Consider the following 27,088-nt stretch of genomic DNA (forward strand, 5'->3'; position numbering starts at 1 on the left):
TCAAAAATTTCGAACGTTTCGTTCTACTCGTGATGAATTAACGTATACATACATGTGAAGAGGGCGACTGCTGAGAAAGACCGTTGCGCGCCAAAGTTATGATGCTTGTGTAGAAACTATCATAGGAGCTTACGCTTGAACCAAATAAAACAACTAATTAGGTAACTGACGGTTCTGCAAAGTAAACTACTTAGAACTTCGATATAAAACTAAAATTTCATATGGCTGGATCTCTCTCGAGCAGATATACACAAATATTACGTACGGCTGCTTCTGCTTTACATAACAGTTATGGCTTAACACTTATTCATTTGAAAAGAAAGGCCGATTAACTGTCTAATAGAAAGAGTAGTTTACAAAGAAACCTTTAGATAATAGCCTCTTTTATTGAATGCGTTTGTGTTTACCTATTACTAGAATTGTTAATTGCTCCGCCAAAAATTGATTTTATATTATGTATTATGATGAAAATTAATTAGTTTGCTGAAATACTAAAAACCATACGTTAAGATGTAAGTGGCAGCATAACACATAATTTCGACCTGAAACATATTTATTACTACACGATAGTAAAAATAACACTAATTTGCAATTTTTGCGCGTAATATAAGCATACACCATAGTACGTTAGGCGACGTTTCGACCAATAAATTTCATTGCATACTCAATGAACAAATTCTGGTGAATTTCCCTGCAAGTATTTGCAGCACAGCGGTAATATATCGTGTAAACAAATAAAATAAAAAAAAGAATGTTTCACACATGAAAAAAAGTGTATCTTCTAATTGGTCGTTGGCTACTTACTGTAGTGAGTCTACCAAATTTTAGGTTACACTGGTCCGTGTATGCCTTAATCAGATCGGATAATTTGCTAAAAGTATTTCAATTGAATTATTGTAAAATGTCATTATCTGTATGTTACTGTATGTAGAAGATAATTAGCCAACCGTAACAGTTTTTTTGTCTTATGAGTTACTTAGTGACCATAAAGAGGCGATAAGCATAAAAAGACTATGCTTGTATCCCTTCCGTTAGGGCTGTCAATGACACGTCTTTTATTTGGAGTTTTTCTGCGATTTGATTTTAAGTTATTTATTGGACTTACATAGCATATCTTTGTGAGCGGACACACCAGATAATATAACAGTTCTTGAATAAATCATCATTACGTGTAAAAATTGAGCTACTATATTACTCACCAATCAAACGCTATACGGCTATAATGTTCTTAAAAAAAGTGAGAAGAAAATGTAAACTGGCATCTGAGCAGAAAATATCTGATGAAGCTAAAAGGTGTTAAAATGAGCCATGATAGGAAGAATCATTAATATTACATAACTTCTATTTTCGCCCGTAAGAGACAACCAGGAAGATTTTTTTTAAACGCAAGGCAAATAACATCAAAACGAATAAAGCTTTAGAGATATTCAAATAGGAAATGCGTGTATTTTGGTCACTAAATCTTCTTTTTTCTAAATATGCATTCTGCCGTAACAAATTGACTTGGATATATGAAAAGTCGCCCTGGGTCTTCATTAGAGCATGCCTTAAAAAGCGCCGCGAGCCAGAAAGTAAATGTAAATTACACTGATTAATTAAACTCTACTAAAAAGAATATACGCCATAGGTCTCTTAATGTACGTTTACTGAAATAAATGATTAAGTAGAGTAAAATTATCATTTAATTAAGAGCTACCTTCGCGCAACACATTAACGATGGAGAAATATATGCACATATTTCTACGAATTCTGACAGTAATTTCATTTTACACAGTATGATACAATACGAATCTCCTCTATTATAGCCTATCTACTATTACCTAGATTCTAATATTATTTTTAATATAGTTAATATTTTTAATAACTTCTTTTATTATAGGTAAATCATACATTATAATTACTGTCTTACCTGTATTATATTAAATCATATTCATCTAGTTATGCGGTTGATGGACGTTTTCATACAACTTCAAATTTCACTAGTGTTAATATAAAGATATTTTACAATAACCCGTTTGAACGTTGTAACTAAATCAAGCGTGCAAATCCCCCTCCGGAGGCCAACAGCAAGCAGTACAGGACGTCAGTTCTTAATTGCCGGTAGCCTTACAAATTCCACTTGGTGCGTTATTTTGTTGTATGCCTTAATGAACGAGTAAGTGCAGTCTTTCCTTCAGCATTTTAAAGGCCGACAGAGCTTATTACTGCGGAAGCGGTAAAGGGATGCCGGTTACAAGAAAGCAAGGAATGTATTAGATTGGAACACTTTTGGTTCTTTTGATTTTACTTCTCCACTGTTGTTCACTTATATAACGATAATTTAGATAAATAATGTTATCCTGATACATTATTTAAAAGTGCTCTCTCTCCCCTCTATAAATCCAATGAACTTTGATTGTGCAGTGAACCGAATTTTATGCCGAGTTTGGGCTCTAAAAAACAGGTTCCAGGTAAAAAAAAAAAGTACATTTCTGATGCATTCCTACTCTGATTCGTCTCTCGATAAGGTCAAATTGCTGCCGAAGGCTAATAGAAAAGGTGGGACCAGGCCTTGCCGACGAAAAAGTCGTTCATCTTTTCGACAATGTCGGGCCGCGCGTAAATTTGTGAAAGTCGTTTTACAACATCCCAGTTGGAAGGTCTGTGTGTATCATATTTTACAAATCCCACTCCCACTGATTATCAAGTTTTCCAGTCGGTGCTGAATGAAATCAATAGCCGTACATTAGACAATGGTTGGACGAGTTCTTTAACATCATATCTAAAAAGTCTAAGAAGGAATATTAAATAAATAGGCTAGCAGATGGAAGAAGATTGTGAAGGATGGAGGCGAATGAATAACGCGCTAATTATTGCTAGAATTTGAATGAAACACTGAAATCAATACTTTTTTGATATTATTTTTTTTTTGTCAAATATTTCAGATACATTCGGCAGGTACGAGGCCAAAACAATAGGACGATGATCGTCCAGGCCATCTTTTGTTTGTCCAATCCATTCATATATGTCATATGGCTTGTGTAAATATACGTCGTTATTATACAGCGATATATTTCTTAATGACACCTTTATCTATATAAACGTAGTTCCTGCATTGGATATTGATAATTCGCCAGGGCTTTACACTGTTTAGCAGTGATAGCATTGCCTTATGCGTCCCTATTCAAAGATGAAAAAGGGTGAAGATATATGTTTATATATTTCAGAGTATAGCTGGAACCTTGATGGCTAAACCGCCGGACAAAAAACCAGCGACAGCTAATCAACTCCGCATCCGTTAATCATTCTATTATTCGTGTTATATCTCAAAGTACGGCAAAATAATCTTCAAGAAAAAATAATGGCATGACTTTCTCTCTTCTAATATTTTGGAATATATCCTAAGATGTGTTATAAATATAGTTCAAAGCTCTTGTCATATTAAGAAAAATAATAGAAAAACAGCTTTTTTATTCCTGGGAAATTCTGGTCGAACAATTTAACCTGAACTATGCGTATTGGCAGGTTGCGTACTTCATATGTTCAACGAGAAAAAAATTGCTGCACTTAAAAGCGCTTAAAAAAAATTGGGCTGAACAATAGACTAAAAGTAATTACGGTAAACGTATACGAATACTCTCGACTATTTCCCCTCAGTGGTGTATTTCTTATTGAAAGCTGTTATTATCAAATACCAACGAAGCTATTTTAACTTAGTTATCCGTTATGAGACATCCTTCAAACAGAGAAATTCAAGAATAAGGCGGAGTAGAGACATTATTTTTCTATTAAATATTGTAAAATCAAAAACCAAATGAAGTAACCTAACCAAATAAAGTTACTAAAAATAAATAGTTTCGATGTATACATTTTTTCAACAGCGCTCCAGTGTATGCTTTCCGGGCTGCACACATATCTGATTGATGACTGCCACACCTGAGGCAGTATAAACAGACAGCTACACAATTTAGAAGCTAAGAAGACTCATTTCGAGGGCGTATATGCGTTTGTATATGAATAGTGATGCTCCACTAGGTAACATTTGATCGCATGAAGTAATGGTTAACGACGATAGTGAGGGTGAAAGTCAAAACGTTTATGTTACACGTAACTCGTGTGAAATATATTATGGCTTATATATACATTTCGGATATACGGACAACGGACATTTGCGATCTGTTTGGATAACAGAGCGTGCGAACGTAGGTTTATAAAAGGAGGAACAACCAGAAATAAAATATAGGGTCAATATGGTGATGCAGAGCTTTACATATAGTCATAACTAAGCACATATCTGTTATTGACATATGCACGATTGGCATGTGTATTATTAAGCGTAACTGCTGTCTGTCGATACAAATATAAAAATACCTCGAAATCCTGAATCTGTTCAATGTCCACCAGTTCTAGTCGTTGCGTGATTTGACCTTTTTACTAATCACCCTTTCTAATCTTTTTATGCGTTTTAGTGGAACAGTAGCCAAAAGAAAACAACTAAAGAGTAACAGAATGACCCATGATCGGAAATCGAGCTTAGAGGCTGTGATGGTTTTGGAAGAGAAACAAAATTAGATGACAAGAACTAATCCGATCGCTCTGCAAACCCCGTAAGGAGTAGTCCGCAAACCACTCTGCCGACTCTTCTATGACGACGGAACGAAAAATCGTAACAAAGACGGAAAACATTTATTGAGTAGCTAAGAAAGGGCGAGTTTCCGTTCTGGCTTCTCCGGAATATTGCTGCCGCGATCAGTAACAACAGCTGCACAGAGTCAGCGCATTTCTAGTATCATAATCTCAACGACTTTACAATAATCGCTAACTGTGTTGGTGACGAAAGTGGTGAAGAGCGTACGAACTGTTATTTTTATTAAAGGTGACACCAGATACGCTTGTCGTGAGTTGAAGGATTGTTGGCCTGTGGACGAATCAATCTGATCTGTTATTAACAGCGTAGTTGTACGATACAAGGATTGTGACATTGACGCCGTAACTACTTTCCTTACCGTAAGTAGAGCGCATACACTGAATTTTTATCTATGAGTTAGAACTAAAAAGAAGGCAGTACAGTACAGTTATGATATAACATACGCACACGGCCAGGTGCATTAAACCCTAAACAAAAGTAGGAGTTACAACATTACTGGTCATCACCTTGAAAAACCGTTTCTTTAGTTGTCCTTTATAATCCCTAATGAAAGTTTGTATTTTTGGAAAAGCTTAGTTAAAACCCGAATATTAGCACGACGCTTATAATCAGAAATACTAATAAGAATCGTTTGGCTTTGAAAAACATTGTCTTACCTAAAAACGCTCATAACGATTATATCGTAGATTATCGTTTATCTGAAACCGTATTCTTGCATTGGTGATGTAAATAATTTATTTTGAAATTTCGCTTTTTCTGCATTTTTTTTCAAACGCGGCTCTGCCTTATGGAAATAGATAGCTCTAGGGCACCATATACCCTATCTAATTCGACTGTACAAAGAGTTGAATTAGTTGAGCAAATTCGATAATTTAATTGGCATAGCGTTTAAGAAAACTACTACGTCAATTCTCACAGAGAATTTTCGGTTGTAAAAACTCATTAAGCAGTACTGACCTTTCAGTACAAAGACGCGAGGGCAAACGTATGCTATCACCAATAGATATGCTTAAATTGAGACAACTATATATATACAGTTCAAGAGAAGCCCGAGGTTTAACGATATTAAGGCAATTTTCCATGCAATCCCTTTTCATTGTTCATGGTACCAGTACGTCCTGAGTAGTGACGTTTATTTTATATCTCAAAAAAAAAGGATAACAGTGCAGAAAATTGTTTTCAAAGGTCAACAGGATTTAGGTAAAATCCGATTGGCAAGGTATCAATCGAAGCTTTTTCGCATTGCATCTCATGTTTTTTCTTTATTTTGTAATTATGACCATTAGAAGAACATTTTACAGAACAGACAGTGAAGATAAATTGCACAAAAAATTACATTTGAAACCGTTAGTTGATCTCTTACAGGGCTATATAATTTTCAGAGTACCCCATATGTATACAGGATATTTAGAACGGATACAGAATATAAACATATCATTCAATTCACAAAAAATGTTTGTATTATGAACACGCATTTTATGAAGCCAACCACTTACTTGCTTGTGTCTGTGTGCTATTTAAATCGTTAGCTTAAAATACACCGTAGTCTAACTCTATCGGTGTTTATCTACCTTTAAGGCCCGATTTTTCTCTTAACGCGTGATTCGGATCTCTAGTAATTTGCATTTTGGTATTACGTCTCCGACAGTTTCATCTAAATTATTGCGTAAGTGCCTTTTTATGTCATCTCTATTAATATATTCCGACGACTATGCAGTACTATATTTTAAAAAGTTACAAATTTCTGAAACGTTGTATTATTTTCTTTGTTTTGTACTGCATATCTCCCTCACATTGCGTAAGGTTTGATTTATAAGGTACGGTGCACTACTCAATAGGACCGACCCTAGGGCAAAACCTGTCCTTGAGATTTTTGTTTATTTTGTTAAAACCCAGGGGTAGAACCAGTAAAACAAGTGCCACGAATTGTAGTTAATAAAAAAAGAATATACACGAAAAATGGGTCTCGAGACACAATTCATAATAAACTTTAGAGCGACAGAATTATGTACGAGAACGAAATGTAAATTTTATTATACTTCTCTAGGGTCATTGGCCATTCAATATCCGTCGTAATACTTTGCAAAAAATATACTTTCATGATCGAATAGTACATGCTCTGCGGTATATGCCGTAAACGAGGTTAGCATCAACAGCCCTGGCTTCTTCAGCAACAAGCCATTGGAGTCGTTGTGCCAAAAAACATAAAATTCTATATGAATGGAGAACGGGTGCCGCCATCGACGTGACAGAACCGAGTAGCTTCATTGGAATCTAATTTAAAGCACGCTGCTTTAATGGACACACATGACCGTATGCCAGAGCAGTAACTGTCTATTTCCTAGAGTCATAGCACGCTCTGCTTTTAATATAGTAACATGTTTCGGCGACGTGCTGCGAAACTCAGGGACGTTATACTAACTAACTCTATTCAATATTTGACGGCAGAAATTTTAGGTAGTATTCAAGAGTAATGCTAAATGATAAACTAGCACGCTCTGAAAGCCACGCAATTCATAGTTTCTATCTTTGAAATGCTTGTTATAAACGTAATATGAATGTGTAGTACGCAATTGAGCATACACATCATAGTTAAAATATCATAGTTACTGATTGATGCAGACATATCTCTCAGCCCCCAACTGTCGTGCGTAGGCGTTGACTGAATGTAGAGTTAATCATGCAAAGTTCTTGCTTGCCTTGTGGAAGTTTAGCGAAATACAAATTCGAGAAGTCCGTTTTAGTGATTTCCAAACTTTAATTTAATTAATTAATTTAGTTTAGGAGTTAATTTTTTCTCACAGCACCATTGTGTTTTGAACTTTATTCACCTGAAGGCTTAAAGCTTTTATTGTTTTCGCAAAAGAATACCTTTATAGACATGTTGCCTCCTTCCATACATAAATCTCAAATAGATCATCTAAATATGTTATTTCATATCATCTAAGCCATCGTCCAGAAAAACGGCGCTACTTGAAAGATCGAACCTGAAAGGGGACGGGCCGTCATTAAAAACGTAGACATTTCAAATGTCTCATGTAAAACGTTTCTTCTATTTATCTGCGGCTCATGCGAATAAAACTTTTGGCACAACATGTATTGCATGTAGTAACGGTAGTAAAATTCCTTGCATTAACATTGAAAGGTGATTAGGTAACTGAAGGAAATAATAGAAAGTTAAAATAAGCACTTATAATATTAGGCTGTTAGAAGTGGATTCGGTGAACTATGAACTTGAACAAATTGTAAGCTATATTGAAAACATCTTTTATTCTCGAAAGTCAACTCTCAGTAGTCAAGTTTTTATCTTCCGAAAGCCGCAGCGCCGTGGAAATTCATCGAAAATTGGAGAAAATATTAAACAAGGAGGCTTTGAACTAAGGTACAGTACAATGGTCATACAGACGTTTGAAGGACGGGGATTGGTGTGTTGAGGGCTAGCGAAAAGACGACCAGGTGTCCAGACTAGAAAACGCTTCACTGCAGTCGAGAAGGCTTTTTACGAAAGCGGAACCTAAGAATCTACAGGTTCTGTTAGGCGAAATTGGTATTTAGCATATAACACGCTACAAAATTCTAGTACAAATACTAAAAATGCAAAAAAAGTAAAAAAAATGCATTTACCGTAAGTTGTCTTCAAGTCAGTTACAAATGCGTTAGGTAAACTGGACGTGCGGAACTTTCAACAATAAAAAATCTACTTGGAGCATACGGTTGCCATAAATAAGTTCGATTTCGTCGTCTACCACCAGCCGAAGAGGAGCCAGGCAAGGGAAGAGCGTCGCCCAGGAAAGAAGTGAGATTCGTTAATAGTGTCGAGCAAGTTCAGATGTAAGGTGATGGTAAGACTTGCAATGGACATTAGAGACATCTGCTACTATCAGATACTCGTCGAAGATGAAACAAGAAATGTAGCCCGCTATCTCGAGTTTCCCAAGAGATTGACAGATTGTTGGCACGGCAATCAAAAGTACCGGTTACATGATGACATTATGAATGATAGATATATGGCTGTCCAAAGCCTACCAGAGCACTAAAACGAGTGTGCAAAAATAAAGGAGAGTATTTTCAACATATATTGAAAAATAATCGTTTTAGCCCAACCAGTTCAACAATTACTAAATCACATTTAACAGACAATTTGTAATAGAGTATTGGCATAAACTTTTTGTTTCTTTGGACAATTATCGGCTTTTGTACTATTTATTCACTAAACATTCTGTGCACCTTGATTGACGGTTGTTACAGAGATAATAAGAATCAAATACGGCGGACGCATATCATAGAAACTGAGTGACGGTGTGTGACAGCAGGACTGTATTAGCAAGCAAAAAAGTAGCATCAGCAGCAGGACGATAACAACAACAGCATCACAACACTGTCATAACTAGTAGTAACCGGAAGAGGAAAAAGCAACGTGATCAACGCGAATGACTTTCCGCAACGACAACAACGACACCCTATTCCTGTTCATTTCGTTTTCTTTTATTGCGCCGCTTCTAATCTTTTTTCTTTTTTGGTTTGGCTTTACTTCTGATGCTTTTCCTTTTTTCCCGCGATAAAAATTAGCAGTAGGCTGCGTCTCTCTGTCTCTCTCACGTTCTCGCTCTTGTTGTATAGTGAGTTTCCTTTTCTCTTGACGTCGGTGTCTGATTATCGTCTGGCTCAGTGCGCGTATATTCTGTTCATCATTTCCTATAGAAGAGTTGTTTAAAGAGGCTTGTAGAACTCTGGCGCGTGTGCGTGTGTATATAAACATTAGATGACCTTTTTGTCGGATTTTTTTCGATAACTGTAGGCACGCGCTCAATCTAATCAATTCTGTCAAACCTGCGACACTCAAGTCTTATTTGGTCTTTGGAATTTAGAGCTAAAAACATTCATAGCAGAAGAAATGGCAAACCGCCAACGAGAATTGACGTAGCACGATAATATATTATACCAGCGATTGTTGGACGTGGTTGATATTGCCAACGTCCAATTAATGAACGGACCGTTATCTATTAACGGCGCGTGCATATCGTCTACTTAGTGGTTGAAGTACTTTGTGTTGCTTGTTTTTTTCTCTAAACGATTTCTAAAACTCTAAATCTCTAAAGGATCTAAAGAAAAACGGCATTTTGACTATGAAAAACAGCCGGACTGAAGAACTCCTTTAGAGGCGATACGAGAGCTAACTGCATTCTATACAATTGTTTTTAAATATATAGGCCTGTGTATGGGCACGTAATCATCATACAGCTATTCCATACAGGTGCCATAAATAAGTCTTTCTAATCGCATCTAATACTGGAGACACCGGGGAGCTAACCTTGCCGGTGATAATATTATGGACCAATAGAAGGCATAATGTGTGAATGAAATAAAATCACAAGCCTAAAGAATAGGACAAAGCAGATTTTATCGTTTAGAGATTCACTTCAGTAAGCAAAAGCCACGGTCACCTTCGAAAAATGATGCCCTTATCGTGGCCTCTTCTCTCAGCCTATTTTCTCGTGGGCATGCTGGCTATTGCCTTCGGGAAGTGTCCAACCCAATGCAGATGCACGTAAGTAACAAACATGCCACAAAAATTGTGTTTTCTGAACTAGAGTCAAAAAAAATATAGCTATGAGCTACATATGGGCAGAATACCTGTATATTCAACCATAAAATGAGTATATAAAAAATACGGTATTTGTTTCATATTTGACACAATCGAAAACTCTGTTCCACGGCTAGCGTCCTTGATGATTTCTTATATTGGTCCCTTTGGACTATACGCCTCGGGAAGGTAAAATAGCTATAGTCAGAAGATTCAAGTAATTATTTCGAACAAGGTTTAGTTGTTCGGTAATGTTGTACTTTATTTTTCCACTTAGACCAAGTTCCTAAGTCCAAGATTCGAGTAAACACACGATTATATGGTTTGGTGCTTATTTTTTTAAGGACCCATAATGAACAGACACATAGCTTATCCTGTAAAGTTCTTTTTTAGTTGAACTTTATTTTCAGATATGCTAGTTTAAATTACCTTTTTTCTTATTCTCTACTTTATTACTAAATTAAAATAGAAAAAAAAATGTTCTCAAGAAACGGTAGTGTTTATTGAAAATCACCGTTGTTTTCTTAAATCATCAAAAAAAAAAAAACAGAAACTCCAGTTACATAAGACATTGCCTTTATCATCCTGCTTCATAATTCAGGTAACTGATACTTTCTTACACAAGGTTCGTAACTATTTCTCGCAACATATACTATTATTTTTGTGTATATGGGCCCCTTTTGCCTTAGTGGCTGTATTGATTAGTAATGTTCGAGGCAACAAACAGATAAAAGTTCTTGTTGACAAGACGCTCCAAGTGACGGATACTGGACTACGAAAGTAATCTATATCAAATGTGATTGTCTCCCTTTGATAATCTATTCGGATTAGCGTGCATCCTGCCTTTGGCAAGAATCTATACTTTTTAGCTGTTTGATGTATACTTGGAAACTGTGTAGCCACTATAGCAAGGCTTTGTTGTTTTTACTTTATTTTAGATCGTTGGAAGTAATTTGTTCCTGTAAATCGGGCGACAGCTTCATCCTATCCGAAATACCAGCAAACCACTTTACCTTATCAATCTCTAACTGCAAAAAGGTAGGCATTCAACAAGCATAACTCTCCTATACGTCAAATGAAACTTTGAAGTAGATATAATTGTATGACGTGTTTCCGTGACACCGTTTTCAACACGAAGAATAAATAATAGAAATAATTGGTTTTCTTTGTGCTAGAGGTGTTAGTAGACTTCTGCTTTAGCGAATTTTTCCTTTGCAGTTTCAGCAATGTCAGCATGTGCTAAAATTGGCTCACGCCCTTTTGCCCGGAAACACCTACACATTTGCTATCTCTCTAGCCAACTTTTCGAGTGGCTATATCGAGAGAAAATTAATAGAATTATTCTTAATAATGTTATTAATCTTTCTCATTTTTATACCCTTTCATCTGAGAGTTGATTCTGTTTATGGTTTGCATTATTATTAGTTTCCGAGAATAATCATTTGGCAGTTAACAGTAGAATGATATATTTTATTATTCAATCATTTTTAGGTATAATATTTTTATTTTTTAATGGTATCAAATTTTATATTGGTAAATGAGTTGAGAATGAAATCGTTCAAATGCAATTAAGATTAGTAATAGCTATCAAATGGGGCTTATTTCCAGTTCATTTTAGATTACGAGAAGCATTTAGATAGATTTAGTAGTAGACAGATGTTCATTCCTTTGTTTATTCTTAGAGTTATAGGTATGTATTATTTAAAAATGTTTGTAAATCCAGACAATTTTATATAATATTTAATAAAATTCTCACGGAAGATTTTAGTTTATTCATTGTGAATTTTCGAAGAAAGGAATCATTCAGAAAAGTTGTTACCTTGCTTAGAAATTGTCGGTATTCCTGTACTAGTGCAGTCTGTATCGATTGTGAAGCTTCTGTTATACTTCAAAATGCGGTGCCACCACTTTCCTGTGAGTTGTACGTACTAATTACTTTTAAGTTTTAAGTTTAAGAACTTTTGAATTTATCTCTGGTTATTAATTTGCAAGTATAATGTTGCACGAACTATACTCTTACTTATACGTAATTACCTGTTGTAGGTTCGAATCCACGGAACCCCATTTAATCGAGGAAGTTTCGATAGGTTTGTGATACAAGACTCGTCCGACGTCTACATTGCCGACATCAGTTTCTTCGGTAAAACACCTTCCACCAACCTAATTTCCTTTAAGCAAAACTAATCAATAAAACATCATAAAAGGCAGAAACAAAATGTTACCAAATCAACTTAATTTTTTTTTAGTACAAAAGGGACACCAGTCCTACAACTGAATTCTGCAAAGGTCTCACTCATATCACACACTTCTTTTCTACCCTTAGTAGTTTCAAATTATGTGCTATGACCCGTATAGCACTACCTATACGATCATGCACCAAAAAAAAAAGCTTGGTAAACTTGTACTATTGTTTTAGCTTATTTACGAACGTCAACTCAATGGGTTTCATCTTCGGCACTGCATATATCCTATTCAAGACTCGCACCAGTGGATTAGATATCTGGGTCACTGTGACCGACCTGTTAGATAACAATCTGAAACATTCTGAAATCACACTTTCTTGTGATTTTAAAGCCTTGTTTACACTTTATTATATATTAAGAACGTCAGTTCTTAAGATTTGTATGTGTATACGCCAACAATACGTATAGGTCACGAAGGAAAAGCGAACCGAAGATTTGTGTTCAGAATGTATGTAATTTTTGGAAAGTGACCAAGCCTATTATACTTTTAGCTAATTTCTAAGTTCAGTCTATCAGAAGCCGATCGGTCTATTCTATCTTTATTGGATTTCGAATCATTCAAAGCCACCCTTATTAGCTCTTAGACTGAAAACAGACTGCAACGAAACTGACGACTGGTAGACAAAACGATTCGCTTCAGAAGACAATAAAATCATCGTAAGGATGACGGTCACCTTCAAGGTGCGAGCTTACAATAGAATTATAGGTGTATGAAGCTTCAAAATAACAACTAGTGGTGCCTTGAACACAATAAATAACATCAACGGCGCAAGGCAGAATTCAGTCATTGGTCTGACTTTGATGTCTTGCCTATGGATGAAGGATCATTTCTCACATTCCTTGTTTCGGCGGGTCATGCCACAATCGGTTTCAATTTGTTATCTGACACAGCTACTGTCAGAGTGTAAAAATATGGTGAGGATTTTTTGCAAGACTGTCATATAAATATTCATTATATTTCTCTTATTTAGGCTCTTTGTATGCGGACTTTTGATCTTTGTTTTCTCCATATAAATATATTGTGTGCACCAACATCTCACTGGTTATATTGCTGTTTTTGTCTCGCGTTAATAATATTTTGTTTCTGTAAATTACCCTAAAGCTAGAACCAAATCAAAGTGCAAGATTACATTACAGAACCTAGCAAAATTAAAGCTTCGTTTTAAAAACTCGAAGTCTTTTTTTCGACACACAAATAGGCTCTTCGAAAAAGAGCAAATCTACGAAACGAAATTTAAGATTTTGAAATGTTTTCGCGAAAGCAACAGTTTAACAGTAAAGCGATTCACTTTGTTAGTTTTTGTAACCTTAAGAGGAAATATATAGATAATTACAGGCTGAATCGTCTATGACACGTACTAGTTTTCAGAAATGGGTACTCATATAGCGTTTGTGTTAGATCTAAATGGTGTTACAAAAAGGAAATCAGCACCTATGTTGCCGAGTCATTTGGTTGAAAAGCACTAATGTAAGGATGCAAAGACAATTTACAAATTAAAGGTGGTTTCTACAGTAAAGATGACGAAATAGATAAACTGGGCAATCATAAGAATAATATTAATATGAAATAGCCCGATTGTGTATATTTCGATGTTACTAATACCTTGCGTAACATAAACTAATCTAAGGCGCTTGTCCTAATTGAAGCTTTTACCGATAGGTTTATGATATTTTAGGATAGACTGCCTTCTTAGTATTATTACATATATGTATATATATATATTGGATGAAGCGAGTTACAAACAAGCGATTAATTTAGCTGTGGATCGTTTCTTTTTGTTACTTCATACAGACACCTAAATTTTAGTTAAAGCCGCGTGAAGCTTAGTTGTTTCTGAAGCAATTTACTCTTAACAATCCAGCGATTGTCTTTCAGATTGGACACATAAAGAAACTAGAGTATTCTAGATGTTTGCGCTGATAAAAGCGAAGAATCCTAAGCTTGTCCAAAAGAACTACTTCCGCTTTACATAGCGTGAAATTAAAAGCATATATCTGTAACGTACGATATATTCGGCTCCTATTGTTGATCTAAGCATGCCTTGGATATGAAACTGTACAAACGTATTTCAATCAAATGTGTACAAAACGCGATTAGGTTTAATCTTTAAACAACGTAATCATATAAATATTTGCTAATTCTAGAGTTAAAATGAGAAGGTACATAAACATAATCTGGTTGTTACAGTACTAAAATCACATTTACCATGACCCATTACAATGGGTAAAATCATTACTTGTGATAATAATACTGATATAGCCGGTAGATACCACTACAATGTCCTCATGCTAGCTTAGTGGATAATGTGTTTGCCTTTTAATCTTAGAGACACGTCGTGGTCAAGATTCGAGCCCGGGCATAGGCACACTTAGTTTTGTGCTGGAAGCCGCCCGCCTAGTGGAATGCCTCACGGCTAAGTTGGACATAAAACTTGAGATACAGATATATTTATTATTTAGCAGAGGTACTGCTAAAATGTATAATGTATAGAATTTTTAAAAGCACTGTTTAGGTTATTTTACTATTGGCTGTATCTTGCATTGACTGTAGGTAGCCCATAATACGTAACAAAGATTGCAACGTTCCTAGTTCGATCTTCATCAAGAACCCAGTTATTTCGAAATTCTATTTACTTAGATGCTTGATACGAGCTCACCGTACGGTTACATAATAATGCCTACAATACAATCGGATCGCTTATGTATCCTGGATAGCCAAGTGATCTAGATAACGTTTGCCTTACGTCAAATGGCAATAAGCAAAAGGCTGCATCGGAAACTATAGTAGTTGAAAAAAATATATTTAACCCTTGAGGACATGTTTTGATTAAAAAAAACAACTTATCTTCTCTGTCAACAGGTGTAATATTGATTCGTCGACTGAAATTTTCAAACATCGCAAATCTTACTTTAGGGTCCTTATACAACCTGAAAACAGACATATTTGAGATGGACAACGTGACCATTGCAGTGCTAGACAGGGGAGTGATACCTGGTAAGTATAGACTACCTATCGACAGTATTTATATCAGACTTGTTGAGCCAACAGCATCATCTCACTGCTATTAACTTTTGAAAGCCCTTTACTTTTGATTTCCCGAATTATGCGATGGAGATACAAGCGCATTTAAAGTTTCATTGAAAATTATAGCAAACACTGCGAACTTCTTAAAGTTTAGTTTCATTAAACTTTGTGTCACTTTTACAATATCGCTCAACGCAGAAGTGCCATTTCCAAAATTGTATGACTTCATTTACCATACATTTATAAAATACTGAGTTTTTTTTTTTCTTTCATATGTGTACAAAATCACAACTATAAAAGATTTTTTAAAAGAAGCGACCGGCTTTAGCGGCTTATAGATCCTCGCGGCTCCTTCGCTTGTGCTAGTGTTTAACTGTCTTCCCTTGAGTAAGACAAGTATCGTCATTTCTTGGTAAGAAATACTAAAGACCAAGCTACTAAAATGAATAAGCTACCATAATCTTTTCTGCAACAGCCTGAATGTTCTTTATATATATATATATATATATATCTAAGTCGAGCCTGCAATAGCATTCGCGGTTTAGCTAAAGCCGATTAACATTCCTCTTTCATCAATCCCCTATCTGTCGTAACATGCGCTAAATGAGCTTGTCGTGATTTCGTATCGGAGCCATCAAATTGGCAGCCAAATAACTGTCACACATTTTTTCTTTTTTTTTTCCTTTCAGCTCTGAACTATTCAGAATGCGCAACTTCAACTTTCCTAGTGCCTTTTTATCTAATGTTACTTTTTGCATGACTTTATCCTAATCATCAACATCTGTAAAAGGAAAATAGGATACGATAAGAATTTTCTTATAATATATGGATGTTACATTGTCTTAAGTCGTTTCACTTCCGGGTATAATCATTTCTGGGCATATTATCTGCTTTGATAACTATTCATTTGTATAACTCTGTAAAAAAGAAGCGAAGTTATTGAATCACTTCAACAAAAGCCTATTGATGTCAAAACCCTAAAGTGTACAACCTAGTAATGCAGACAATTTTTGATTAATTATTTAATAGAATAAATATTTCAAAAGGCATTGTTTTATACTAAAATGACCTGGAATTAGTTCGCCGATTTTGAAAGATAATACTTATATTAAAGAGCATTAAGCTCTAACATACGTTTTGGTTTCAGCATATGATTCTAGATGGCTTAACTTCAGAGCCTTGGTCTGTACTTCTTAGCTCTGTAGCGCAACACTCGAATTTGCGGCTCTTAATAGTATAAACTGTCAGCTGCTTTAATCCATGCTTTTACGATGACTTAGTCAACTCAAAGCCCTTTTAGAAACAAACGTGTGCAAAGTTTTTTTTTAACAAGATCTACTGTCATTAATGTTGGGCTTGACGATCACATTCTTCTATATATATATATATATATATATATTGTCGTTCCAGGCATTGCCGAATTAAAGGAGGTCCGTATTACTGACTCTCACATTGGCGTAATTAGGACTGGAGCTCTCCATTTCCAACATGAAAGTCTAGTTGATATCATCGACACATCAATGGGTCAGTCGTTTTTTTTGTTTTGTTCGTATATTTTTATAACCAGAAAAATTTGTTATAACCTATAATAAAACTGACCTATTAAACTGTGTTAGATTGCTTTCGCGGTAACTATGATCCTGAAGGCGGCGATAATGTTAATTATCTCCGTCGGTGTTCTTATTTTACATTGAGAAGAAATGCGGTTATTTTGAACAGTATGAACTTTTAGGGGTATGCTTACCGTTATTAAACTGCAATTTAAGTTAGTGTTACTGAATAGTGTTAATTTCTTCAACTAATCTTTTAGTTCACGCTGCCTTGTGAATTACAGATCATATGGAAAAAAACTCGACTTGTATTGATCAAGTACAGACCTTTACAATTCGAAACTGCCATAGTAAGTCAGACTTTCATGATTAATTTAGTACCCGAGTAAGGGGCGGAAAACCATATATCAATGCATTTATTTTAATCTGCAACCGTAGAGCAATCTACATAATTTGTGGGAACTTCTTGATAAAACAGAATAGATAGTTATAATAGGGGAACCTTTACGTGCACGCACAAGGATTCGTTAATGCTGACGAAGGTGCTTGTATTTAAAATTGCATAATAGTAAAATATGCATTAGTTATAATTATAAGTACGTTTTATTAGACCTGCTGCTATGGGCATTTCGCGGTAGAGCGGTATCACTTCACATTATATTCAGCTGAAAAATCGAAAAACCTCTAATCGGTTAAAGTAAAAACTAGGCAACATCATCTGCTTTTGCGTTTGAGCGTTGTTGCGCGGGTCCTCCCGTAAGAGTTCCGCAAAGTTCAAAGGGGTGGACTGTTTTGTTGTGTAAGAATTAACCAACTCAACGAATCAAGATCACTCACTTGTCCTTCAGCATGAGAACTGGGACTAATATAAGCATTAAATATTTCCAGTTGAAAGGCTTAAGCCCTAAGGCTATGAAAATTGCGTTACATTTAACTATAGGCGACAGACACTGTATTATATTTTCGTTTGTATGCCTTCATCTGTAGAATGTTCGATAAGGCGATGATGTTGTCTAATGCTGATATATTGATTTCAGTTTCATCGCTGGATGAAGACGCAATAAATCTCATGCATGTCGGAAAGGTTAGTAAATGTATAAAATGCATAATTTAAAACTTCAGAACCTAGAAAAGACTGACGATAACAGAGCTACGGTATAATCTCTAAGGTGAGACTCGAACGATTTGATGTGGTATAGGTTCGTTCGCGTTCGCCCGATCTTTTCGAATTGTTTTGCATAAGGAGTCAAGGCACAAATTTAGCGGAGTCAAAAATAAGTTTAAAAACATGTAAATATTGTCGTCCCTTTACATAATCTTAATAACATTAGTTCCTCAATGTTTATACAATGACGTGTGTATGAACATAGGTGGTCTTGAGTGGCACCTCTATAGAAAGGCTCAATGAAGGAAGCTTTCTCGCCGACAGCGTCGGAGAAATGATAATCGTCCGAAATGTCTTTAGTCGCGTGGGATCCAATGTAAGCACGACTTACCGTAGTAAAAGAAAATAAATTATTAATTCGTGTCAACGTGACACCTACTCATAATTTGATGTACCAAGAGATTTTCAACATTTTATATTGTACATTGCAAAGAGTTACAAAAAGCTCAGTCATAATAATGAGTTGAATATAAATTCTCTATAACAATGTTTGAAAGTTTTGCTAGCTATCTACATTAAAGTACAGACTTTTTATTCAATTAAATGGATTACAGGCGTTCTACCACATGCAAAACGTTGTCAAGCTTACAATGTCAGAAAATTGGTTTCTACACGTCGAGCCAAATGGAATTTTACTTTACCTGGAGGTACTTTTACCTAATTAAGCCACAAAAACACATGTCAACTTCAGCTTTCTAAATATTTATTATCAGGACAACACCTTTCAATGTCTCCTTTAATATTTAGTTGAAGATAGACATAGTCAGGCCTACGGCTAGTCAACCAAATTTGTACTTAAATTATTACTTTTTATTTCTATTAATTTAAAATAAGAAGAAAAGAAAATAAGAATACCTATAATCCTTTTTAAAAAATATGCGGCGATTGATAAGATTGCTAAAAAAAAAAAAAAAAATGCAGTAAGGTCTGCTACACTATTCCGTTATTTTATTATACTTACCTTGTAGTCCTGATTGCGTAATCCTATTTTAGTTAAAAATTCCCAACGGTTAATATTCTTCTAAGATCCCACTTCCATTGCAGTTCTTTTGTCAGAATCAGATTTAAATCAATTAAAACATTATTTTAGGTTATTACAGTCAACCTCTTATTCTGCTTCAGTGACCCTGTTACTCTGGTGCTGTAATGCCGATGGTTCCCGACATCTAACCTAACTATTGATAAGGCGCAGTAACAATTATTTCATTACAGTTTTCCATAAATCCTATTGCTCCCAAATTTCCACTAGAATGTCGTAGTAAACTGATGTTTTTATTCAAGCCTATTTTCACTAAACCTATCCTATATCTTAACGCATGATAGATTGCGATGTCAAAAGTTTTAATGAAGGCACAAGGAAGCTTTATATAAAGCTTACCAAATGGCTTCATGTGTTACCAGTGTAATGCAATAAATGCTTTGTTAATATAGAGGACCTAGCTTAAGATCTAGCTTAGGTCCAATCTATCCAATTGCCATCATGCAATTACCCTATAGTAGTTTTAGCAGACGCTTTTTTCTTCTTGTTTAAGGTGGTGGAACCAGCATTCGTCATAGAAAACAATCAGTTCTCTTGTGATTGCAATTTGCTATGGCTTTACCAGGATAGCGGATATCACAAATTGGACAAGTTCTTTAACTCTACATGTTTAGCACCGGAAACGCTTGCAGGAAAGTTAAAAAAGTAAAAATGGAATTCAGTGTTGTAGCAACGTCAGATTAGAAAGAAAGTCAGGTGTATATATATATGCTTATCTTTTATCCATAAACTTTCAAACAATCGATATTATATAAAACATGCTACAGCAGAAATGATTTAGGCCGACTAGTGACAAAGTCATGTTTTTATGAGCTTTTGTCTTCTATTTTCCAAACATGTTACAGGTATTTCGCTTAAAGACGTAACACCTCTTATCACCGTAATGGATCAGTGTCTCGGATTCAAAGCCATAGATGAAAAGTCTTACACAACTCGTAACGGGTATGCCCAGAGGAATACCACTGTTCGTGCCCTTTCCGTGAATTCTGGGGAAAATCTGGGTTCTTCCTCAGCGATGTTTGTTACTATTTTTATGTTCGGTTTCTTACGTTTTGCATGCATCTAATCCACCCAACGAGCTAAATCGTCGTGGTCGGTGGACGATTTGGCTTACAAAATCGTTTGGTTTTTAATAATACAAAACAAGCTCTTTCTTGTCAACCTGAAAAAAAAACCAGCAAAACCAAATTTCAAAGAATTTTGTCTGCCTTGTCCAAAGAAGTGCTTCGTTGTTAAAAGATCTCGTTAAAGATAAGCGTTGTTAAATACGGCTTCTCTTGAGCTTAGATTGAAAAAGAAGAATATAGCGTTGCGAAATGCAATTAGTACATCATGTCTATATTCATAAATGAATCTTCACCAATAAATTGTTAACTATGATAGTGTTATCATTTTAGTCTCATAAATTTTCATAACCAGATTCATCGTAACTACAAATATCTTTCACCACATCATAAATGGATTGTATAATCACCCTTAATCTGACCAAGATTAGTTCGCAGAGTATTAATACTTCTTGCTATTATAGATAATTAAGCTTATAGGGTTGTAAAAATTCCGTTATCACTGGCACTAAGCAGTCCGATGAGCTGACCGTTACTGTGTGTAACCATAAATTATCTATCTATTATTAACAATGAATACACGCTATAGTTATACAATATACAAGTTTAATGTACAGGTTCATTCTTTTTTTTTCGTATAAATATACTTAGCGTGGACTCATTCGTTATGATAACATTTGTATCGCGCCACTGTCTTATTCACACGCATAGGACACAACCTAGTTATATAGGTAATCTGCCAACCGTTTTTTACTAATTCACCAAAGCTATTTCACCGTTCTTCTTCTTCTTCAAGATTCTCAGTGTGAATGTAAAGCGTACTTAAATCACGGCATCGATTTACCCCTAAACCAAAAGAAGAGGCCGCTGGATCTGACCCGCTGCGTTCAGATTACCAGTACTATTGTAACTATCATTTGTAATATCATAATTAATTATAGTACATATGTTGTCTTTGTCCTCCCTAGCTTGTTGCTTTTCATTAATGACACACAAAGGGGTAGAACTGCACCGCAGTATACCACCTCATACAAGCCATTACAACGTCATATTATATTTTGATGGTTTGACCATAACGTGCACTTCAACATACAATTTGTTCCTTAGCTGCTGTTGATCAGCACGCTTTTATGCAAATACACACTGTTACAGATATCGTACTAAACTTCACGCATACATTGTTTCAAATGCCATTCGTTTCCGGTCACTTGGTCGCTTATATCCAGCCTACCTTCAAAACATATTATTATAATTGAATTATTATTAAAATCCCAATGAATTCTAGGACGTTACGTTTAACCATTCATTACACCACAATACTCCACTGCCGTAACGAATCACCATTCATACTTAGATAAAAAAAAAAAAGAAAAAGAAACGTAGGGGCCGAAGATACAACGGCACCCGAAAAATTGTGCTTGCTTGGACGCTGCTTTTCATTGATTCATTAACGGTCTATTTCCTATTATTTATTCTACGACTTAATCACGCGGATTTGCGCAGCTAGTCAATGTACAGATATACAAACACAGTGTGTAATTTCTATCTAAAATATACTTTCTAGTAGTGCCTTGTTGCATACTTATCGTGTTCTAGAAAAAACTGAGGCAAACGAACAAAATCATTTAATTTTATATATGTTAGCAGTGCCGCGACGATTTTCGTACACTAAGCTGTGAAATGATAGTTGCGTTGCTTATTATTTTTTAAGCGCTTTATCGAATTTCCTATGATAAGGTGGCACTACGCTAAAGTTACCTTTCAACATTTATAAGAAAACGGGAGCAGTGGTATTAGTATCGTGGTTGTGATAAAAACAAGCATGTAAATAGAATATACAATTTTAGTTTAAAAAACTGTGACACTTTCTGGCTTGTCTCTCGCACGCTACCCCCCCCCCTCCTCCCCTCCCGTCCAGTCTGTGACTAGTCATTTTATTTGAGTGGGAAGGAGGCGTCAACGGCTAGAGACACAGCCCTATGCTTTGTTTATTCAATATGAATTAATTCTGTCTCTTTAAAACAAAGGAACAACAATAGCTGAGTCACTCAAATGAAGTCCAGCATGGATAACTAGCCCCGTATATCGCTTAGTTTGACAGGTCAATAACAATGTCCATTTTTTTTAATATATATATAATTATATAATTACAGTATGTGTTCGTTGGTCCTTTTTCAAGTTTCTGAGAACAAACTACAATCTGATCGGCAATATATAATATAAATAGCAATTTGTATAAATATAATTGAAAACTATGCAGAAAAAAGGAGTCTTCTATTACTTATATTTATATTATTTACATTCCTTGTGATGGAAACGTAGGCCTGGTTTATGTTCGCCTGCATTTGAAATAAAAGGCACTAGAATATATTTATAGTATTCATTTGGCACCGGCTGGCAACAATAAGCGTCGAGGGACACTTTAAATTAGTTGTCTAAATTAGATGAAAAAAAGTTAGTCTACACATCAGTTTTATGCAAGTCATGCAGGCAATGAAGTTTTAAATTACGACAGGATATGTTGGAATAATTTGGATGATATGAAAACTTGTTTATCGAACTATTCTGATATAGTTGCAAGAACGATGTAATTTAGCTAGACAATGATTTGTCTAATATGTTCCTTGAATTCGCAAAACCCTAATTGCACTAAAAACAAACACTTTTTTGCCCATAGGTAACGGTGTGTCTCAAGAGTTTACATGGCAGTCTCCAGCGGAGCAGGTTTAAGCGAACCAGACGAGGCATTCAAGCTTCTTGAAGGTAGTCGTCCTCCCGCAGGCGCATCAGACTCATCCCGGAGCGGCTCCAGACTTCGAGACAGCTGTTGATGGCCTGGATCTCGAACGGGAACACCCGTGTCCTGCGGTATCGGCTGATCAGGTCGCGATGGCTGCTGGTAGAGATGTCCTTCAGGAGCAAAGGGTGCTTGCCTGAAGCGAATATGAGACGTATGTCCTCCATTGAGTGCGGCAGCGGGAGCATTTTCATAGGGTGGCGCTGGTGGCTGAGGAGGACGAGCAGTAGGTCGAGGTGGTGCCGTACGAGATGGCGTTGGATCTACAGTATTTTAGATAAATCAAGTTAGATGTGTCGTTACTGAACAAACTAAAAATGTATAAATGTAGTTCTGTGGTACTTAGGTTTAATCTATGGGAGTACTATTCGACACTTCAAGTTCAACCATGCCTAAGTAAAAATGTAGGTAATTTTAAGACTACTAATGTACCGATGTTTATACACATTATATTAATTCACTTACGTAGACCAGTTGCACCATGCAGGGGTAGGGTACTTATTTCCTCGATGGGCGGAGTTGGTGGCGCCGGAGGAAGCTTTTGCGTCGAGTCGTAGACACCAGCTTGCAAGCCGCCATTAGCTATAGGTTCTACGATGTAGTAGGTATGATGTAAGTTAATTAAATATTATAGTCAATGAGAACACAGAAAAATAGGCTACGAATTCAAGGCCGCGGCTTATCGTGACGGACATATTACACAAACCTCAATTCGGATTTCACTCACAATCTAGGCCAAAAGTACGGCACTGCTATCACTCAAAACATGCGCAGACCTTAGCGACATTTCACTCTTTTCACCAACTTCAACACCTCAAAAAAGACTGCTTCATCTAACGTCTAGATTTAACCCGAGAAACGTGTCAAAGGTGCATTTAGTTAGTAGTAGTAGTGGTAACGTAGTTCGATAGCTGCGCTGCACTTTGCCCAGATTTTTACAAAAGTGCACTTTCTTTTCGGTATATGATAGGAAAGTTTAATACTAACTGTGCAAAGAGGTGGCCTTCAGTTCATAAGCGGGTATGTTGTTGTCGCGTTGGGCAGACGTTGCTGAATTAAACGAATTCAAGTCGCGGATTCGCTGACGTTCACCCGTTCGCGGCCTCTCAGCGTCAATTTCTCTCTTCATGTCGAGCGTGGAGCCTGTCCCTTGAGACCAATCGCGACTATCACGTGATTGGTCGTGATAGCTGCAAGTTTCCGTAAAATATGTATTCTGTTAGGAAATTCTTAATAATAATGCTGACATTGGTGAACATAGCAACGGACTTTTTTTTAACTTTACTTTTATAAATTAAATAAGAAATACTTAACTTTAAAAGTTTAAGAAGCTAAACATAGGACTCGCGATTACTTCATTGGCTATGTACTTAACCAGTGAACGGAACCGATTTGCCGGTATCAATTGGACGTAAAACATGATTCTCAAGTATCAAATATTAGAGTCATGTTACGGAATAGATTAGTTTTTTCATTTCAACTTTTGAAACTGCCCTTATACTGCTCTCAAATCTTTTAGTGAAAATAGAAACGACCTAAGTACGCCGAAGCCCTACCCTTGATTTTCGTAGGTCATGTCAAATGTAGGTTTGACGAGCACATCTATATTAGCGTTTTCTAGAGCTGGGTCATGTGCAAAACGATCGTCGAGCTCATCAGGATCCGAATAATCCAGAGTCTGTTGTGATCTGCTAGCGCTGAAGGGCAACTTTGTCACAGAGTCTAATGAACCTTGTGAATATACTGGCGACTTTGCGCCTATGCGGGCTTTGTAGTCCTGATAAGCAAATATAATTATCGTTATGATCATTGACGCAATATTCAATTATTTTTTTGTGGCTATAGTTATAAGTATTTACCATTCGCAAACCAATTATATGGCAGTATTGTGATAAACACAGAAGGTAACACTGAAGCATTTTGCTTAAAAACTGCTTAAAAAAGTAAAATTTTTTCGCACTAGATTAGATAGGCTTTGCTTTTTCGTTATACCTAGCTAATTCTCTTTAGCTAACCTGATAATCGAATCCTTTATTCGATCTGATTGAGGCTCGGATTGAATTGCGACGTTCCATTTTCTCAAGATGTCGTTCATGGCTTTTACAGCACCAAAACATCGAGAACAGCCCAATGCATACAATCAACAAGACCAATACGGATAAAGCTCCAATAGACAGCGGGTCCACATACCACTGGTCTCCCAGCGAAACAAATATTTCCTGAGCTGTTCACCGGGATGTGAGCAAAGTTACTGGGTCATTAACTAAACATTAAGGCATATATTTAACGACTTCAAATCAGTCAAATCAAAGTACCCAAGTAAAAATCCTTATTAGCACATACACAAGTATAACTATCGCATCAATTTGAAGAGGTCAGCGTTAACCCTATACCATTCTACTGGAGCTATTCAAAACAAGATTTGACATGTCAAGATTTTCATTCTACCAAAAAAGTAATCGAAACTACTAGAAATCTACGTAGCATAGATTAAGGCAACAAAGCTGGTTCTCTTAAAACAAAATTATTGAAATAGTTTGCTTAATGTGTAGATTTTCCTTTTTAGAATGTTCTATGAATATCAATGTTCGGGTTATTGAGATTATCACCACAAAAAGAAAATGAGTGTACTTACTTCTTTCGCATAGGATGGGTAACCTTTCTTGGCAGTCATGTGAGACGATGGTTCTTTTGTATAGAACGGGGCACTCGTCCAAAGGAACATCAATGCTCTGAACCCATACTCGGTCATAGTCAGGATCGTAGTCTTCTTGCGTTTGAAGAATGTAGTTTTCGATGATTTCATATCGACCTTTTAGATACGGCAGAGATGCAGCGTCCGACTAAAAGATCGGAAGGAAGTTATATTATAAGATCAAATAAAGACAAGCATTAGATAAATATTGCTCCATTTTTAACTTTTTTTTTTATTCTATTATTGAATGCGGTTACTTTTGCCTATACACGAAAAAGTGCTAAGTCATATTATACTTAAATCAAGATATATATGTTTAAAAAGTAAATTTATAACCTGCATTCATATAAAAGTAGTATAAAACCGAAACAAGTATTACTTGGCAGAATCGCTTCGCTTCATAATAGTTCATCAGAGCCGTAACAAAGAGGAAACATGTGGTTCCAATATTTTTCCATCCACCAACGCAGTGGCCATCGATGAGAGTTTGATTAGAATCCAGCAATGTTTCAAAATGCACTTTCAGCAAATCTGCCTCATCCAGTGAGTCCTGGTAACAATGTGTGTTTCCGTAAAACAAAAAAAAAACTGTTAATAAAATATATACCGTTCATAGAACATTTTCTCGGAATTCTCACTCACAGACCTTAATACAGATGCTCCTTAATTTCTACTCTAGAACTAGGAGTGCGGATTAGTCATAATAAGAACACCTCTACTAATCGAAAAAATAGCCGCTGAACCTGCTGTCCACCGCTATTGATGGTCACATCAAATTTAGTCCGCATTATTTTTGCGTGTTAAAAAATAAAAGTGTGTGGTTTTGAGTAGGACCTTAACAATTGAAATGTTTATGCTCATGCTCAAGCCCTTCATATACCGTTGATATCGTAATGAATGATTCAGTAACTGCTTTTTTTGTTACCTTAATTCTTCCGGAAACAGGAACGACTTCGTTGAAACCCCACCAGTTAAAAGACGCTTCCACGAAGATTGGATCACGGCGGACATTGTATATTGGTTGATTTTGGTAGATATAGTCTCGGCTTTCTTGGTCAATGCTCCTGTAAATATAAATCAAATGCATATTTATATATTTTCATTGTTTTTTTTTTAATTAAAAATATTTCTTGAATAGTGCAATTGCGAACAAAACTCGCGCAAAGGCTTTCTCGTATGCTTGCATTCTCTGTCATCCTAAAGCTTAATAAACCTTAAAATTTGATTAAACCTACAATACCTACTTCCTAATGAACATTTACACGCAATGCGAATAACTGAATGAATAGTGCTGCAAAT

The 27,088-nt window shown here is 35.9% G+C and overlaps 2 protein-coding genes across 7 annotated transcripts in view; one reads left to right on the forward strand and one right to left on the reverse strand.

The window, feature by feature from the left end:
• The first annotated feature begins 4,749 nt into the window (after positions 1-4,749).
• On the forward strand, positions 4,750-20,624 carry LOC111268253 (uncharacterized). 3 transcript variants are annotated; one of them, XM_086971608.1, is made up of 13 exons: positions 4,751-4,986; positions 8,876-9,095; positions 9,426-10,175; positions 11,150-11,249; positions 12,255-12,351; positions 15,315-15,449; positions 16,890-17,003; positions 17,314-17,379; positions 18,067-18,113; positions 18,400-18,510; positions 18,749-18,841; positions 19,727-19,862; positions 20,076-20,624. In XM_086971608.1, the coding sequence occupies exons 3-13, from the start codon at positions 10,081-10,083 to the stop codon at positions 20,297-20,299; spliced, it is 1,218 nt and encodes a 405-aa protein (XP_086827734.1). In that variant the 5' UTR covers positions 4,751-4,986; positions 8,876-9,095; positions 9,426-10,080; the 3' UTR covers positions 20,300-20,624. The 3 variants fall into 3 exon arrangements, with proteins under 3 accessions (XP_022702862.1, XP_086827734.1, XP_086827735.1); XM_086971609.1 differs by having other exon boundaries at positions 9,882-10,175; XM_022847127.2 differs by having other exon boundaries at positions 4,750-4,986; positions 8,876-10,175; positions 19,727-19,878; positions 20,079-20,226.
• Positions 20,625-20,886: 262 nt separating this feature from the next.
• bark (C-type lectin domain-containing protein bark beetle) overlaps positions 20,887-27,088 on the reverse strand; it is a 76,186-nt gene continuing 69,984 nt past the window's right edge. For 3 of the 4 annotated variants that reach the window (XM_022847120.2, XM_022847122.2, XM_022847119.2), the window contains 8 exons: positions 26,715-26,853; positions 26,169-26,339; positions 25,730-25,937; positions 25,110-25,318; positions 24,651-24,871; positions 24,082-24,284; positions 23,560-23,685; positions 20,887-23,357 (listed from right to left, as the gene is read on the reverse strand). In XM_022847120.2, the coding sequence (XP_022702855.1) occupies positions 22,996-23,357; positions 23,560-23,685; positions 24,082-24,284; positions 24,651-24,871; positions 25,110-25,318; positions 25,730-25,937; positions 26,169-26,339; positions 26,715-26,853 (1,639 nt within the window). In that variant the 3' untranslated portion in view covers positions 20,887-22,995. Of the gene's footprint in view, positions 23,358-23,559; positions 23,686-24,081; positions 24,285-24,650; positions 24,872-25,109; positions 25,319-25,729; positions 25,938-26,168; positions 26,340-26,714; positions 26,854-27,088 lie in introns of those variants that run through there. The other variant, XM_022847123.2, reaches the window with a different exon arrangement.

The sequence above is a fragment of the Varroa jacobsoni genome, unplaced genomic scaffold (assembly GCF_002532875.2).
Source record: "Varroa jacobsoni isolate VJ856 unplaced genomic scaffold, vjacob_1.0 scaffold_1268, whole genome shotgun sequence".
In the NCBI taxonomy this organism is placed as follows: Eukaryota; Metazoa; Arthropoda; class Arachnida; order Mesostigmata; family Varroidae; genus Varroa; species Varroa jacobsoni.